This window comes from Vipera berus, assembly GCF_964194415.1.
Source record: "Vipera berus genome assembly, chromosome: 4".
NCBI classification, from domain to species: domain Eukaryota; kingdom Metazoa; phylum Chordata; class Lepidosauria; order Squamata; family Viperidae; genus Vipera; species Vipera berus.
Window position 1 is genome coordinate 34271 of NC_138206.1, and position 18198 is coordinate 52468.

An 18198-nucleotide genomic window follows, 5' to 3' on the forward strand; every position below is an offset into this window, starting at 1 on the left:
GTAACATTCTTCATTTAGGCAAGAAAAACCAAATGTACAGGTACAGTATAGGTAGCACCTCGCTCAATAGTAGTATGTGAGAGGGATCTCGGAGTCCTAGTGGACAATCACCTGACTACAGGCATCAGGAAGCCGCAATAGGGACAGCTGCAAAAAAGAAAAAAAAACCAACACAGTGCTAGGCTGCATCAACAGAGGAATAGAATCAAGATCACCTGAAGTGTTAATACCACTTTACAACGCCTTGATAAGGCCACACTTGGAATACTGCGTCCAGATTTCATCACCACGTTTTAAAAAAAGATGTTGAAACTCTAGAAAGGTGCAGAGAACAGGAATAAAGATGATTAGAGAGGACCGGAGACTAAAACATAAAAAACGGCTGCTGGAATTGGGCATGTTTAGTTAAATGAAGAGAAGAACGAGGGGAGACATGATAGCAGTGTTCCAATATCTCAGGGGCTGCCCCAAAGAAGAGGGAGTCAAGCTCTTCTCCAAAGCACTTGAAGGCAGGATAAGAAGCAACGGTTGGAAACTAATCAAAGAGAAGCAAGCTAGGAGTAAGGAGAAATTTCCTGACAGAACAATTAATCATTGGAAGGACTTGCCTCCAGAAGTGGTGAATGCTCCAACACTGGAAGTTTTAAAGAAGAGATTGGACAACCATTTGTCTGACATGGTATAGGATTTCCTGCCTGAGCAGGGGTTTGAACTAGAACAGGTAGGCAACCTTGGCTCTTTTATGACTCGTGGACTTCAACTCCCAGAATTCCTGAGCCAGCCACGCTGAGGGGAAAGGGAGAGGTTTCCAAGCTGAGCCATGCTGGCTCAGGAATCCTGGGAGTTGAAGTCCACGAGTCATAAAAGAGCTAAGGTTGCCTACCCCTGGACTAGAAGATTTTCAAGGTCCAGTCCCTGGCAGTGGGACCCACAACATGCCTCTTGTTCCAGATCCAATATGAAGACACGGGTCTGCAGTTGCCAAGAGCAGAGGTTGCAGACACTGCTGCAGGAGGCTGTGATTTGCTGAGGTGGGGGAGGGGGTGGGGGATTTGCTTGGAAGAGGTGCCAATCTTATCAGCCCATTTGGTGATGCCCGAGAAGCATTGAGACTCTGGAAAAACATGCAGAAAAGACCAACAAAGATCATTTGGGGGCTGGAGCCTAAAACATATGAAGAACAGTTGCATGAATTGGGTTTATCTGGTTTAGTGAAAAGAAGGACTAAGAGTGACACGATAGCAGTCTTCCAATATTTGAAGGGCTGCCACAAAGAAGAGGGGGTTCAACCTATTCTCCAAACCACCAGAAGGCAAGATAAGAAACAATGGATGGAAACTAATGAAGGAGAGAAGCAACCTAGAACTAACAGCAAGAACAGTTGCCTCCAGAAGCTGTGGGTGCTCCAACACTGGAGGCTTTTGAGAGGAGACTGGACAGCTCTGGAATGGTGTTGGGTCTCTTGGTGTTGTGGGTTGGACTAAAAGACTAAAAGACCTCCAAGGTCCCTTCCAACTCTCCAGTTCTGTGCTGGTTCCTGCCACGCAATGCATTCTGTCTTAAATGCTCACAAGCCAACTGTGTAACAATCTGTTATATGGTTTGTGTTATATCAACATCAAACTGATTGGTCTGCAGTTACCCAGCTCTTCTAATCTAATAGCTATTCTTATGTAATTCTCTGTCATTATATCCCTTATGACTTCTCAAAGATGACATTTGCAAGTTCTTTTCAGATTCTCAGGTTAAATCATCTGACGAGTTAATCTCATCGTGGTAGCCACATGCTTTGTAACAACCAATACTGTGGACATACTATGCCTGAACAAATAAGTGTGCAAAACAGTTAGTTTTGAATGATCAGCTGGGCTCCAAGTGCCTCTGCATCCCTCCGTGGGCTGTTTTGAGCTGTCTTAGCTTAAGGAGGCACTGCAAGGTCTCTCTGTATGAGGCTGGTAAAGAATGTAAAGACCTGATGGTCTCTGCTTCTTGAGCTGAACTGGTTGCCAGTTTTTTTCTGGGTGTGGGTTTCAAGGTGTTGGACACTATTTATCAAACCCTACAAGGCACAGGGCCTGGTTCCTCAAAGGATCCTTTCTCCCACAGTATCTGCCCAACTGGTTTGATCTGGCAGGGTTGATGTGCTCCAGGCTCCGTTGATTAAGCCAAGGAACAGAACAGAACAGAATAGAATAGAGATGCAAGGGAACCTGGAGGTCTTCTAGTCCAGCCCCCCACTCAAGCAGGAGAACCTATACCATCTCAGACAAATGACTGTCCGGTCTCTTCTTAAAAACCTCCAGTGATGGAGTGCCCACGATTTCTGGTGGCCAGCTGTTCCACTGGTTAATTGTCCTCACTGATAGGAAATTTCTCCTTAATTCCAGGTTGCTTCTCTCTTTGATCAGTTTCCAACCATTGTTTCTCGTCCTGGAAGTGCACTTTCTCTGTGGCAGCACCTGCCCCCTGAAATGAGGCTGCCCCCCTCCCCCCCCAGCTCGCCTGACCCCTGATGAGCATTTCCAAGGGCCCTGAAGACCTGGCTCTTTGCCCAGGCCCCTGGCAGACCCTTTATTCCTTTTCCTTCCTCCCTTCTTTTGCCATTGTTGCTCTCTTGTGCTGCTTTTGTGTTTTAGTTTTGTCCTTTGTTTTTAAACATTTTTAACAATTGTAAGCTACCCAGAGTCACTGGGAGTCCTCATCCTGGGGGCTTTTGGTCCTTTGGCTAACTTTGCCCCATTCTGGAACAACTGAAGAGGCCTTTCCCTTGGCAGATTCTGTGCTCTCCGGTTGGTACCAGTTCTTAGCAATCGCACAGGGAGAGTTTATCCACCACAATCTGTTCCTAATCTGGTCCTTGGGGTCTTCCATCACCCCCCCCCCCACACACACATATCCCTTCTTCTATCCAAGGGGCTCATCCAAGGCTATCTTCTCCTGCCGTCTGTCACGGGGGGGGGGGCCTTGATCCCATCTCCCCCAAAGGTTTGCTATGGCCACGCCCCAGTTGCATCCTGCAAGTACTTCACTGGCCTCTGGAGCAGGGCGAGCCCCCAGCCGCCAGGGGGGTGCCCAGTAGCGCAAAGGTCAGCCTGGGCAGAGGAGGTGGACCCAGATGGGTGTGCCAGGAGCATTAGAGGAAATCCTCTCCGATGAGGCTGAGGGGCCTTCAAGGAAGAGTGGGGAGCCCCCCCCTCAGCTGGCAACAGTCTCTGGAGTGGAGGCAGCCCCCTCTCAGTGCTGACATCATGTATCAGCACAATGTTTTGATTAAAATATTAGCACGAGAATATCTCCGTCAAGCGCATTATTTGGCAGCCACCCAGCCGTCAGGGTGAGCCAGTCGGTGGTTCCCACTGAACAGCAAGCTTGTAAAGGGCTTTTGTGCAGAATGTCAAGGAGATAAACTGTATGTGTGAACCTTTTTAATGAAACCAGGCAGCTTTGTTTTAGTGTTCGGGGCTGCTGCTGTCAGTTGCCATAGCTACAGGGTGAGACTGGAAAACCAGCAAGAGGGCACTTGGGAGAGTAGGCCCCCTCCCCAAACTTGGCCGCTCTGCTGGCCATCTCTAGAACTTCCTGGGCCTCCATTTCTTGCAACCGTGCCAGCCACAAATTATGGCCCGCTTCTCTTTACCATTCTGAATATAAAAAGAAGAAGCACGTTGGCGTCCTTGAACTGCATTCAGAAGTTGCGGCTGTTCCAGCATGCAGCAGCAGAGGCTGCATTGGGCACCCCCATTGCACTCCTGTAGCACTGCTGCTCTGCACGTTGCATTGGCTCCCAGGGGACATTAACAAGGTGCTAGTTATCCTGTTGATTTATTCCTTTGGGGTGCCTTCGAGTCAGCCTGCACTAGTTTTTCTGGTAAGATTTTAGAAGAGTTTTTCATTGCCTCTTCTTACCAGATGGCTTCATGCCTAAGGTAGAACTCGAACTCACAGTCTCCCAGTTTCTAGCCTGAGAAGTTATCCTTGTAGGGTTAGGCTATTCATTCAACAGTCTCGGATTGTGTCTGCTCACCCCACCAATTCCAGCAGTGTGTGCGGGGGGGGGGGGGCTGCTCTGAGTCCGCTCCATTAAGCAATGTCATTTTGTTGGATTCGGGAGTTGGACTTTCTCCATTGCAGCACCTGCCTGTATCCCCCCCACCCCCCACCCCCAAAAATTGGATGGCCCCACTTTAAGGTGCTGAAGACATTGCAGTTCTCCCAGGCCTTTTGGCTGGCATGTTAATAAGCTCTGCCGTTTGGTCCATTCAATGGTTTGTGGTAAGTTGAGATTTGTTTTTGACCCTGGATCTTGATTGATGTGGATGATTGGTTGATTATTTTATTGTTCTTTGGGTTTAACCTTTTGTACACCGCTCAGAATGATTGCTGTGTATTAAGTGCTCCTGGCTGCTTTCCTTCACAACTAATGGCAAGCACGCTTAACCAATAACCGGCGGAGACACAGTTAAGACCTCATTGTTTTCTTTATTGTAATAAGCGGGGAGAGAAGCTATCAAAGCTTCCTTCTTTCCAAAGTTTATCATCTAATCAACATCTTTATACATTTCTTGCGCCGGCCACCCATCCCTCCTCATTCCCCATTGGCTGAGGTACTATAAGGTTACATTCTCTCCAACCGCCTTCTATCTATTTCCTGCTACCTTCCCCAAACATACTAAATCATACATTGCATGTGCATTATAACTACCAGATAATTAGCAGACAATGCGGCTGGCACCTCAGGACCTTCCCTGCTGGGCCCTCCAATGACCTTGCTTGCAGGGGAGCTCAGGCATGGAGAACGTGTGACATGGGATGCTGCAATGGTTGTTGGTGCGAAGCAGTAACCAGGCAGCCAGATGGTGATCCACCCGATCATGGGGGTGGTACAATGGCTGGAACTCTGAGGAGCAGTCGTAAGGACCACTCATTCAGCACCATCGCAATTTCAAATAGTTGTTGAACAAATGGTGAGTACAGCTCATGTTTTTACTGCATACGCCATCACTACCCCAATCAGTTTTCAGTTGTACTTTTTTATTCAGATAAAAGCCGGTATTGTGTGTAATACTTGAGTTCTGGCCACACATAAAATATGTTTTTCAAATGAATGGATCCCAATGGGCTGTTTGTCTAATGTCTGGTTCAAGCTATTCACCTCCTTCTGTACTACAATTGGCATTCAAGAAATAGATATGCTGTGATCTCTCTCTCTCTCTCTCTCTCTCTCTCTCTCTCTCTCTCTCTCTCTCTCTCTCCACAAATATACAAACACACTCACAGCGAGGATTCTCCTTCTGAATAATTCCAGTCCCCAAACATAAGCAGCACGTCTTACAGTATTCATATGTTTTGTCAGTTTCAGACTGAACTTGATCATAAAGCCCATCAATTTCTGATTCCGCATCACTGGCCAAAGCATAAACATGGACAATTGCCATGTTGAAGTGTTGCCTACAAAAACTAATTGCTAATATCTGGTCACCCTTTGCATTAGTCTTCTGAACTACGAAAGCAGAGCCGTCCCTTTTGTTTGTCACATCCCAAGTGACACATGGTGGGTCTTCCGACCAAAAGCATCCCAGGCCAGCCTGCACCTCGGTCCACTCGTGCCTGTGCTGTCCATTCTTTCACTGTGTTGAGCTTTCTCATGTTCATGCTTCCTGCCTTCCGTCTTCCCTCGGTACTTCTGCCTTTGCAGCTTCCGTGTTTCCTGCCTGGCAACATCCAACTATTCTCCAAAGCACCAGAGGGAAGGACGAGAAACAATGGTTGGAAACTGACCAAGGAGAGAAGCAACCTGGAATTAAGGAGAAACTTCCTGACAGTGAGGACAATCAACCAGGGGAACAGAACTTGCCTTCAGAAATCGTGGGCGCTCCGTCACTGGAGGTTTTCAAGAAGAGACTGGACAGTCACTTGTCTGAGATGGTATAGGTTCTCCTGCTTGAGCAGGGGGCTGGACTAGAAGACCTCCAAGGTCCCTTCCAGCTCTTTCTATTCTATCAGCAACTGGAGGTCACAAAGGCTCTAATCTGGCTATGCCAAAAACACATTTAATACTCTTAAAGGTCCTCAATTCTTCCTCACTAGCAGGTTGAGTGCCATCATCCCCCACGGTCAATCATTTTACCTTTTCCATCCAGGTGGTTTTCTTTGTAAAATAGAGGTGTGGTTTAGCACTGCCTTTTCCTCACAGTATGAATGGCTCCCTTTGCCGTTGTTCCCAAAGAGATCCTCTGCCCCCAGCCGCTTTAGTGGGGCAGCCATGGGTGGCCCTGCTGGCTGGGGGGCTTCTTGGCCTCCACTCCCACTATTCTTGTCAATCCATTGTATGCAGGTGCGTGTTTTTTTTCCTTCCATCTGTTTCTGAGAGACTGCCTGGAGGAATCCCTGCAGAGTTTTTGGCAAGGCTGTCCAGAAGTGGTTTACCCCATTGCCTCCTTCCTAGTGTTGAGAGAAAGGGACAGGCCCAACCCAACCCAACTGCTTTCCTGACCAAGGTGGGACTAGAACTCACAGTCCCCCAGTTTCTAGCCTTCCAGCTCTAGACCAAACTGGCTTTCAAGGGTGCATTTTAGAGAAAGTCAATACCTGCCCACTGGCCATTTGCCTTTGGGGGTGCCGCAACACTCGCTTGGTCATTTTCACCTCTCTCCCCACCACCGGGGTCCTTCTCCCAGCCAGCCACTCAGGGCGTGTGGGGATCTCTCCCTCCCCCTCCCCCTGGGTTGCCTTTTGCGTATTTCCTCCTCCAGGTAGGGGATTGGGGGAAGAGAGGAGCAAGGGAAACCTCCCTTGCTCTGGGAAAGAGAAAGAAAGCATCTCCTGGACCCACACCCAGAGGCCATCACTGGAGGGGGGCTGCCACGCACCCCATGGAGAGGAACGGAGGTGGCATCAGGTCCCCCCTGCCCCAATCCCAACCAAGCAGAGCAGGGTGGGGGCTTTCCCTCTGATTCAAGGCCTGTTTTGAGTGTTGGATTGCACAAAGGGCAGCTTGTTGTTGCCCTTATTTTGTACAACTCTGTGCGGCATGCATAAAGCTCCCGTCTCCCCCAGAACCAACCTCACCCACTCCCACCCTGAGAGGTGGGCCGGACTGAGAGCGATTGGCCCAAGGTCACTCAGCTGGTTCTCTGGGGGATCCGGGAGGCCCAGGAACTGACCAGGCCTTAGGCAGGCATCACAAGGATCTATCAGGAAGCACCTCCCAGCACAGGGCCGGGGGGGGGGCAGAGAATAAAGCTGGGGAGGAGGTCTTAAATCCAGCCCCTCTCCTGGCGAGGCCATGGGCATGGGCACTGGCTCCCCTCTGCCATTTGGAGGTGCCTTAGCCCAGGAGTTCCTGCCTGTCCCCCAGCTAAGCGCCAGTCAAGGGCTGCAGGTGTCCCTATGCTGTGGGGTGAAGTGCCAACACCCTGCCGGTGGACACCCTCTGCCGGGGGACAGGCCATCCATCCTGAGGGCAGGAAGGGCAGAAGGGAGCAGCTGTAGGGAGCCTCTGAGGGGCAGAAGAGGGGGTGAGGAGAGCCGATTGGAGGATGGTGGCAGAAGTGACCCCAGAAGGGATTGTTCTGCTTTGGCAGCAGACAGGCTCACTCCGGTCTCTAAACTTTGCTGCAGGGGAAGCTCTGTTCCCTGGTCTTCTGAGCTAGGAGAGAGCAGGACCCCAGCCCCTCTGGGGCGAAAGAGGAGAAAGAGCCAGGCCTTCCCAGGATCAGTGAGGGGAGCTGACTAGGAGCTGCCAGCATTATGCCCCCCACCCGCCCTCTGCGCTGCTCTGAATTCTGGGCTGAAGCGCCAGATGTGGTTGGGGGAGTGACTTGGGTGAGGGAAGGAGGGACTGAAGGAGTGTTGCGTTCGTCGTTTGAACTGATGGGTGGCTGCAAACACCCAGTGCAATGAAAAACGGGGCCGGGACGGGCTCGAGGTTCCTTTCCCCACCGGACCAACCCCGGTCGGCTGCCTAACCTCCTCCCAACAACTAGCGGGCAGTTCTTCATTCAAACGCCGCCAACCGGAGCAGGCGAGGAGTGACAAGACCGAAGGAGCTGTCCGAACGTGGTGGTGTGGGGCTTTTTCATCCCTCCACTCCGAAGGGAGCAAGCGGCGGGGGGGGGGGCACGAGTCTCGGGCTCCAGATGGGCCCCGTAGCAGCTCCCTGGCTCCGAGGGCACAGACCTTCCGCCCACCCGCTCCACCGCCCAGCCTCGCTTTTCCGCTGAGGAGTTGAGGGGTGGGAACTGGCTGGCGGGGGGGGGGGGGGAAGGGGGCGCGGCGCCACGGCGAAAGAAGGGCCGGGCAGGAGCGGAGCGGGCGGGCGGGCGAGGCAGCGCGGCTCGGGTTTCACTGGAGCCCCGCTCGCTCGCGCTCTCCTCGCTCGCTCCACGGTTCTCCCACCCAGTCCGACTTCAGCTTCAGCCCAGCCGAACAGACATCAGGCGGCGGCGGCCACTGCTCGCGGGACTGCGTCGCCGACTAGAAGTGGAGCGTCAGGCGGATGGCCAGCAAAGACGATGGACGTAGGTGATCGGGATGCCCGGACGTTTCCGCAGCAATCCGCCGCTCGCTCTTCGCTCGGGTTGCCCCGCAGCCGGGCGGGGAAGGAAAGCAGTGGCGAAGCCCTCCTTGGGACGGGGGGGGGGGCTCTGCGCTCCTCTTCCCGCTCCGGGTCCTTCGGCCTCGGCCGTCCCGGCAGCCCGATTGTTCCCTGTCGTCGGATCCGGCTATCGGAAGCGCCGCGCCGCTCGCAGGGGCTTCGCCAGGGACGGGCGGGAGGCTCACGTTTCACAGGCCCGGCTGGAGCCGCCTCGCCCGCTCTCGTTCGCCTCCCTCTACGCCCCCCCCCCCGCGATCGGCGCTGGGCAAATTGGAAGCAGCTGTGGCACTGGGCGCCTCCACGCCTGCTGCCGCTGAGGTCACGCCTGGCCTCCCCCTCGGGTCGGCGGCGGCGGCGGCGACGGGGAGGGCGGGAGGAGGCACGGGCGGCGGCGCTCCCGGGCACGAAGACCAGCCCGGGGTTCGGAGCCGAAGCCGCCATTTCACCACCCGACGGAGGGAAGAGGCGCGCGCCGACGCCAGGTCGGGTACCCAAAGCTGCGGGCAGAGCTTCAACCCGAAGGGAGGCAGCGCTCTTTGCCTCCCGCCGGATGGTCTCGGCTGCCACGGGTCTGGCCGGGGAGAGGATTCGTGGTTCCGCGGGCGGGGGCTTCGCGGGAACCCCGAGCGAGAAGGACTCGCTGCTCCCAGCCGGACTCGGAAGAGTGCGGGCGCGCGAAGGCTCGCGGCCGGGGGGGGGGGGAGTGAGGACCGAGACGCGCCTCCCGATCTGGCCCGGCCACAGGCACGAGCTCCAGGCGAGACTGCCGCCGGGAGCCGACTCGTCTCCTGCCTGCGGCGGGCGCGCGTGCCTGCTCTGCCATGCTCTCTCCCGGCCGGGCCGCCGATCCAGGAGGGGCGCGCCCTCCATCGGGCCGGAGCCTCCGCCTGCCCGGGCAGGCGGGGGCGCTTTCAAGCCCGGCCAAGTATGAGCTCAGGCGCGCGGCTCTCGGCGCGCAGACCGCTAAGCCAGCTTTGCCCGGACTGCGAGCCGCGGCGGGGCCTCCGTGAGGGAGGGGGCGGGGGCAGCCCCTGCTCCTGGGGCTGCAGCCAGCCCCGCTCCCTCCCTCCCCTCCCCCTCCCCCGCGGCCCTGCAGTGAGAGGGAGCGACGGCAGGGGGAGCGAGCGGTGGGCCGGAGCCAGGGAGCCGCAGACAAAGGGAGAGGGGCGCGCGCGAGCGCGCGAGCGCAAGGAAAGCCGAAACAAAGGGGGTCGTGGCCGGCGCTCGCCCGCCCGCCCACAGAGGGGCTTGGCGAGCTCGCCAGAGTACGGGCTGGCCCACGCGGGCTGGTGGGCCTTTGCAGCTGCGGGAACTCCTGCTCTGTGGCTTCCCGCAGTCTAGCAGGCAGCAGTTGTGGGGGACGAGGGGGTCTCCCTCTCCACTTTCGCTGGCCGGGACGAGCCGCCCCAAGACCCTGCTGCCCTGCGGCTGGAGTGCAAAGCAGGCGGTGGTAGCTGGAGTACAGGCAGCCCGTCGTCAATGCTCAGCGCCCACCTTTGAAGCATCTGGGAGGGGAGGGGAACAGAGTAGGCTCTATCCCGCCTAACGAGGCTCTTCAAGCAGCTCCCCCCCTCCTCCCCGATCTACAGACCTTCCCTGGCAGATTAGTTGCCTCAGCTAGGATGGGGAGATAGCAGCAAGGGATTTGGGGAGGCTGGAGTGATGAATGGGAAGGGTGCTCCCCCCAGTAACCCATCAGCAATTACCTCACTTGCTGTGCCCCTCAACGCGCCCTCAGTCTCTCCGATTGCATTGCCCCCTCTCTGTCAACTCTGGTCCTCACCAGCTTTCTTTGCGTCCCCTGCAGGATTAAGGTGCCTGCCCCACCAAGTGGGCCCTGCAGTTCTTCCCAGGCACCCTCCAAAGGAGCTCCCTGGGGCAGCTGAGGATGGGGCCCCTTGCCCTTGTGTTGCTGCTGCTGCTGCCATTGCTTGGGGGCCGCTGCACGGCAGTGCCAGGCACTCTGGACCTGCAGGTCGATGAGGAGATGCCTGCAGGCACCATCATTGGGGACATCAGTGCAGGCCTGCCCCCGGGCACCACCAGCTATATGTACTTCATCTCTGCCCAGGAGGGCAGCGGCGTTGCCACAGATCTTGAGATTGATGAAAACACTGGCATCATTAAGACAGCAGGGGTGCTGGACCACGAAAGCCGCGACCACTACAGTTTCATTGCTGTCACCCCAGATGGAGCCACAGTGGAAGTCAACATCCAGGTCAATGATATCAATGACCACGCCCCCACCTTTCCTAAGCAGCGGGCTGCCCTCCTCATCCCAGAGCACACAAACACCGGCAGCCGCTTCCCTCTGGATCCTGCCTTTGACGCAGACAGCAATCTGCTCGGTACCCAGGGCTACGCAATCAAGGCGGGAAACGTGGGCCAGGCTTTCCAGCTGGAGACGCGCCGCGGACCCAACGGGGTCTTGCACCCGGAGCTGGTAGTGAGCAGCATTCTAGACCGTGAGGCCCGATCCGCCTTCACCTTGCTTCTTGAGGCCTATGATGGCGGATCGCCCCCAAGGAGCTCCCAAATGACGTTGGAAGTGTCTGTCCAAGACATTAATGACAACGCGCCGGCCTTCAACCAGAGCCGCTATCATGCGCTGATCCCTGAGAACCTGCTCCCTGGCAGCAGCATCCTCCAGGTCTTTGCCTGGGACGCCGACGAGGGAGACAATGGGGCGGTGGTGTATGAGATCAACCGCCGGCAGAGCGACTCGGAGCAGTTTTTCACCATAGATGCATCCACGGGAGTAATCAAGCTCAACAAGGGACTGGACTATGAACTCCGGAAGGTGCACGAGCTCGTGGTACAGGCCCGGGACAAGGCCACCCACCCAGAAGTTTCCACCGCCTTCGTTACAATTCAGGTCCGGGATTACAATGACAACCAGCCCACCATGACAATTATCTTCCTCAGCGAGGACGGCTCCCCACGCATCTCTGAAGGCGCGCAGCCTGGCCAGTTTGTGGCCCGCATTTCTGTCTCTGACCCTGACTACGGAGAATACGCCAATGTCAACGTCTCCTTAGAGGGGGGCGAGGGGAAATTTGCGCTCACGACCAAAGACAACATAATCTACTTGATCTGTGTGGATCAAATGCTGGACCGCGAGGAACGGGATTCTTACGAGCTGCGAGTCACAGCCACAGATGCTGGAACTCCCCCCCTGCGGGCCGAATCGGCTTTTGTGCTGCAGGTGACGGATATCAATGACAATCCTCCTCTCTTTGATGCCCAGGAGTACGAACAGAGTGTCCCTGAGGTGGTTTACCCAGGCAGCTTCGTCCTGCAAGTGACCGCCCGTGACAAAGACCAAGGGCCCAACGGGGAGATCCGCTACAGCATCCTGCACAACCACCACTCCCACTCTCACTGGTTTGCCATTGACCCGGCCACTGGCATTGTCACCACTGCTTCCGCCTTGGATTATGAGACCGACCCGCAGCCTCGGCTGACTGTGCTGGCCACTGATCGCGGCAAGCCCCCCCTCTCTTCTACCACAGTGGTCCTCGTCACCCTGCAGGACGTCAACGATAACGAGCCTGTCTTTGAAAGTAACTTCTACAATATCTCCTTGAAGGAGAACGTTTCCCCCGGTACCTGCTTCCTCCAGGTGAGCAAAGGTTAGGAGCGATCCATCTTCGGGGAAAGCGTTGCTTCCTGGGGGCGGGAGGGATGTTAAGCTCTTTGCTAGTTAAGGCAGCTTCTCACCGCAGGCCTCCTGCCTTGGCTGGCACATGCAGAGGTGAACTCTGGCTGCTGTTTCTGAAACTCAGGCTCATGCAGCCTCTGCTCAGAACCGCTGGGCTGCCTTGGGCTGCTGGTTCTCAGAGGTGGAGATTCCCTGGCCGTTCCTCGGCTTCCTAGGAGCCACCCCTGGCAGACCTTGGATATATAAACCTTATTTCAGGCCACAGAGGAATACTGTGCTTTGGGAGCAGTGGAACAGTCTCGTGGTTAAATTCATTGCCAGCAGATGGGGTGGCCACCACTTGGATGGTACACCACAGAGGCCAGACCCGGTGGAAGCGAGGACTTGTTGCGTAGAGGCTGGTCCTCTTAAGGCAGCAGCACCTAAAGGCTGCAGGTGGGGACATGAGAGTGGAGAAAGATTCTGTGCCCTCTGCCTCTGGGTCCATCAGGGCAGCCCAGGGGACTCAGCCTAGGACCCTCCTGCCAGTCCTTGCTGGTGGAAAGGGCCAAAGTAGGGCAACCTCGTTCCTGCGGAGCCAGCAGCTCATCAGTGTTGTATCCTGCAGCCTTTGGGGCACTGTTGATGTGTGCATAATCGTCCATCCTTGATCACAAGTGTTTCAGGAATCTTCGAGATTTGGCTAGCCTCTTGGCCATGCAGTTCTGTGTTGATTTTCACAGAAGTTTTGGTCCTGAAATTGCCAGAATGGCATCTTCTATGTGTGCGAGATAGAGCTCATTAATTTTAACCTTCTTTGGTCTTTTTTAGTTTTATCTTTTTGTTTTTCCGATTGCAGACTGTACCGTGTGTTTCTTTTGTTTCCTTTTGCTTTGTACCCAAGAAGAATGTAGGCCTGGCCCCAATCCTGTGCTTTTCAGAGCCAGATCTCTGGAACAGTTCCTCCTCTCCTCTCCTCTCCTCTCCTCTCCTCTCCTCTCCTCTCCTCTCCTCTCCTCTCCTCTCCTCTCTCTTTCTCCTTCCTTCCCTTCCCCTCTCTCCTCCCCTCCCCTCCCTTCTCCCTGTCTGCAGCACTCTCTCTCTCCTCTCCCCCTTCTTGAGGGATTCCTCCTGCCTCTGGAGTGTAGTGGGTGTTACAGGAAGGACCTTTTGGCTTTCCTGTGTAAATCCCTCTCCAGTTCCTTGTTAGGCAGAGACTGAGCTACAACTGATGACCGACCACTGGTGTGGGATAAACTCCAGACATGAGTGTTGCTGATCCCATTTATCTTGGCTTAAATGACACGATGGTGTGTTTATTGCTGCTCCTAGAACCCCTTCCCCCAGGTGAAAGGGGAGCCACGGTGGTTCAAAGCCTGGCGAAGCTGGTTTCTGACAAGGGAGAATTAGAACTGAATCTGCTGTAACCCTCCATCTCCTTTAACAAGCCAAGAGTCATTTCTGTGGATGACGAAGCAACCTTGGCTTCTTCATCCAATCATTGGTCCTGCTGGGGTCCAAGGGCCCCCCGCAAATTACAGCAGATAAATGATGGGTTTCCTTCTGCATTTGTGGGAACCTCCTTCCTTTCTAGGGTTTTTTTTAAAATTGAAAGCAGATTAAGGTATGTGTATGTTTTGTGGGGTGTGCTTTTGGTGTATGCTACATAGTTATGAGTGGCATTTGTGTAGCATGTACATATGCTTTTTTGATGGTAGAATATTCTCCTGAACAGCACCTGCCACAGTGATAATACAACCCGGAATGTGGTTGATGGCCAAGAACGACGTCTGCCTGAGAAAGCAAGCAGGGCAGTGGCCCCAAACAAACTTTTGGCAATCCTGCAGTTCCCCAAATTGCACAGCCAGGGTGCCCAGATAGCAGCAGCAGAACCAGCCAGTGATCAGGAATGCTGGAAGGAGGCTGGGAAGGACAGCACCGCTGCTGGGGACAAATGTATCCTCCCTGTTTCCTAATCCCAGCCTTAAGCTCCCAGCTTTCTTCTCTGTGGATGAAACTTCTTCCCTCTGGCTTCCCGGGTGGGGAGGGGCAGAGAACCAGCACTGATCTTTCCCAGCCAACCTCCCTGCAATGAGCACCCTGGTTTTTTGGGGGGGAGGCCATCTTTGCAGTAGGAAGTTGCCCCCTCTGCCAAATTCTCCCTGAAAGAGTTTACAGACTCCCAGTAAGTCAAATGGTGAAAACAGCAAGCAAAATAAGGATGCGCGACTACATGATGGCAATGCGAGGCTGGAGCAATGTGGGGCTGTGCCGTACAATGGATGCCAGGCTTTAAGAGTGGCGTGCACATTGGGCACATCTGCTAAGGAAACACACTCTTGTGTCAGAGAGGCACCACAACAACATGCCTGTGCCCACTCTGAAGCCCCTTGCCACCCCCACCCCGTGCCTCTTGAATGGAAGCGCGATGGTACGGCTCCTGTACAAGGCCAAGGAAGGCCCAGCTTTTGTGGAAAGAGGCCCTGACCGGTAGACCTCAGAGTGTCCCTGGAGACCCATAAAACCCCTGAAACCAGCTAGACGGCCAAACACAGGACTCCAAAAAAGGACAGTCCAAACAGCACCCAAAATCTCCCCCCCCCGAGAAGCATCCTCTGGCTGAGTTGGCATAGCATGCCCCCCCCTTCACATTTTTGAACCATTTCTCAAGGTTGTAGTTTCTTTATTGACTTAGTTTCTTTACTGATTTATATTTATTTAGTTATCCAATTTATATAGCCAGCCATCTCAGTGAGTGAGTCTGGGTGGCAAACAGAATTAAAATAGAGTAAAAACAATAATGAACCTTATACAACTTAAAACACAGGCAGCTGAGAAAGAACCCGAACAACTAACACAACCAAGAAGCTGGGCTCCAAATGATCTCCCCACTCCCTGAGGCGGCTTCTGGCTGTTTGATGAGAGCGCTGCTGGTGTGGTGCCAGGGTACGGGGGTCTTGCCCAGCCCAGGAGAGGGTTGCATTAAGAGTTGTGCTGCTAATCCTCTCTTTGCTGAACGAAACGGGCTCCCCTGCAGAGAGTCTGGACCGGGTCAGATTGGAGCCTCCTCCTCCTCCTCCTCCTCCTCCTCCTCCTCCTCCTCCTCCTCCTCCTCCTCCTCCTCCTGGGCATTGCTTCTGGTCTGGAGGCTTTCAGGCACTTGGCTGGCTGCTGCTGCAAGGGAGGCTTCTCTCCAGCCGGCAGCACCGCGAGCCTTGCTGCTGCCTTCATTTCTCCCGGGGCAGCTTCGTTTCCTGACCCAGCCAAGCAGACCATCCGCTTCCTGGCTGACCCTTGAGGCCAACAGCCTGAAGCTGGAAGCCAGCCCTTCCTGAAATAGCCCAGCTGTTTTTAGCCGCTCAGCATCTGTGCCAGGCCCAAGGAGGGCTGCTGCCGGAGAAGCTGAGTAGAGAGCCTGCGTGGGCTTGCTGACCACACTGGCGCCAGTGCGCCCACTGCTCTCGGCCTGAACCAAAGCCAGATGTGGAGCTGTGGCTTTGTGCACATCTGTCGAGTGGGGCCTCTTGGGCAGCCTGCCATTCGTGGCCTGAGGGATGGGATGGGCCAGGCAAGCAGGCAAGGTAGGAATCGCTGCTGGAGTAAAAGCTGCACGAACTTTTGGTAAAACAAGTCCGTCTTTGGCTGGCTATTGCCGAAAGTAGTTGGGGGCCTGTGGCTCTTGCCTGGCTGAGAGAAGATGCAGGATATTCAGGGGGGGAAGGGGGGACGTGCTGAGCTTGGAAAGGAAGGATTCCCCTCAGAGCAATCGGTTCAAATGATTTCCGTAGGTTTTACTGCAATTTGAAAAATTGAAAGATCTGGAGTTTTCCTGCCAGAGGCTACTGTAAAAACTGAAAAACATCCTGTTGTGCACCCCAGGATCACAAAAATTGATGGGATGGTAGCCGAAGCTGAGATTTACCAGCATGCCTACAGAAAAACTTGGGAGTTTTAAAATTTACGTATCTCATGAAAATGAAAAAAGAAAAATAGTATTTGGCTCAGCTTGACTGTTCTTTCAGTCGCACAGGTGCATTAGGGCAAGGCTTTCCTCTGCCCCCCCCCGAGCATAAACACCCTTCCCTCCATGCGCAGAACAGCCTTGTCTGTGTGTGTGTGTGTTCTGCTGTGTGTGTTCTGCTGTAAGGGCAGCTGCGAGTCCTTCAGGTTGGAGGGGCAGCCCTAAGAGCTGAGGCTAGCAATGGGGCAAGGTGCAGAGGCCACCCTGGGTGGGGGGTGTCACCATTCCCAGGACCTCCGTGGCCTAAGGGGCCTATCACTGGCAGGCCTGGGACCAGAGGGCGACCGAGGCAGTGGGCTGTCCTGGAAGCCCTCCTCTTGGCGGGGGCAGCCCTGCAGGAGAACAGAGAGGCCCCGGCAGTGAGGCCCTTCCCCGATGAGCTCAGGCGGGCAGGGCCCAGAAGGGGCTGACCCCAGCTTTCTTGTTCCTTTCCTCCCTTCTCCCCCTGCCCCAAGCAGCCACCTGCCCTCTTCTGCCCATCCAGCAGTTGTGAGTGCCAGAGGGTCACCTCCGGCCAATGGCCTTGCGCTCCAATCAGGCCTCTAAAAGCAAAAAGGGGCCCTTTTTCCCAAGAGGGCCCCAACCAGCAGCCCTGGGGGGGCATTACTCAGTGGGATGGGGAGTCCCGCCTGGGCCCTCCAAGGCCTGTGAACAAAACATGGTGTGGCAAAAGTGGGGTGAGCTTGTGGCTCCCCAGACAGGAGCCTCCCGCGGGGGGAGGGGCAGGCTCCGCCTTCTTCCCCCCCCCCCCGAGACTGAAGCAGGCCTGCCCTTGGCCCACAGAAGAGGTCCTGCTGCCACTCGGTCTCCCCACCCCTCCTGCTGCCCCCTCCCCCTCCGAGCAGAGGCACTTTCTGCAGGCTGCGCCCTCCGTCCTCCTTTTTGAGCAGAGAGGAGTTTCTCGATTCCCGCTTCTGGGCTTTGTTGGGAGGAGACCTCTTCTCGGGATTGAGTTTGTCTAGGGTTTTCTGGTGATCTCCCGTTCCAGAACCAGCCACATCAGGTCCAGCTTCCTTCTTTAAGACAAACGTCAGCTGGAGACTGTTCCCCCGCAAACTCCCTGTCCCGTTTGGGCCCAGCACTCCTTCTTGTAGCCGCCTTCTTATCTGCTGGCCACAGCTTGTGGGCTCTCGTCCTCTTCCTAATGGGCAGAAACCCCCCAGTGGAACCAACGTGGGTAGAGGATGAAAGGAAAGGCCAGAGTGGGGGGATGAGGGGGCAGAGCAGGATCAGCAGCCTGGCCCCCAGTGGCAAATGTGTGAGCGGATTGGTTGAGCCCCTCCCTCCTCAGATGCTAGATGCTAGAGTTCCTGGCACCTGGCCGCTTCCGGGTGATCTGTATCCTGTGGGAAAGGGTGTGCGTGTCCCCATTAGCAAAGGGGCAGTCCCTTGCAGTCATCCACCTGGCTGCTGGCATCCTGAAGGTCCTCGTTGAAGGAGCCCCTCGTTTTTCAGCCGTCTCAGTATTGGAGGGGAGAGGGAAAATCCCCCTCCCTCCCCATGTACCTCCACCCCATTGCTAGCTCTGTGTGTGTGTGTGTGTGTACAGAGAGGCTGACCTGGCTTGGAAGAAGTCCTGCAATCCTCTGACTATTGTCCCGGCAGAGCCCAGAAGGGGGGACCCTGCAGCGATGGTGGAGCTGACCCTTAACCCCTTGGCATCTTTCTGTCTGGTGGGTCAGCGTGGTGCTTCTGCTTTTGCCACAGATCATGGCCACCGATGCAGACAGCGGTTCCCTGGGAAGCGTCTCTTATGCCCTGGGCACAGGACTCGGCAGCCTGGTTCCCTCTGCGTTCCTTCTTGGGGAAGAGACCGGCCAGCTCTGCACTGCACAAGGCCTGGACCGGGATGAGGGGCCTTCTACCTATGACTTCACAGTCACAGCCATTGATGGGGTGAGCAGCCACCAGGAGTCAAGGAGCCTCAGAAAGGCATTCGGT

General features: G+C 55.2%; 1 protein-coding gene across 1 annotated transcript in view; it reads left to right on the top strand.

Moving 5' to 3' along the window:
- The first annotated feature begins 8449 nt into the window (after positions 1-8449).
- The window catches only part of DCHS1 (dachsous cadherin-related 1), a 31001-nt gene continuing 21252 nt past the window's right edge, over positions 8450-18198 (top strand). Inside the window, exons 1-3 of the mRNA XM_081328036.1 lie at positions 8450-8519; positions 10404-12218; positions 17965-18153. Coding sequence (XP_081184162.1) covers positions 10485-12218; positions 17965-18153 — 1923 coding nt within the window. The 5' untranslated portion in view covers positions 8450-8519; positions 10404-10484. The remainder of the gene's footprint in view (positions 8520-10403; positions 12219-17964; positions 18154-18198) is intronic.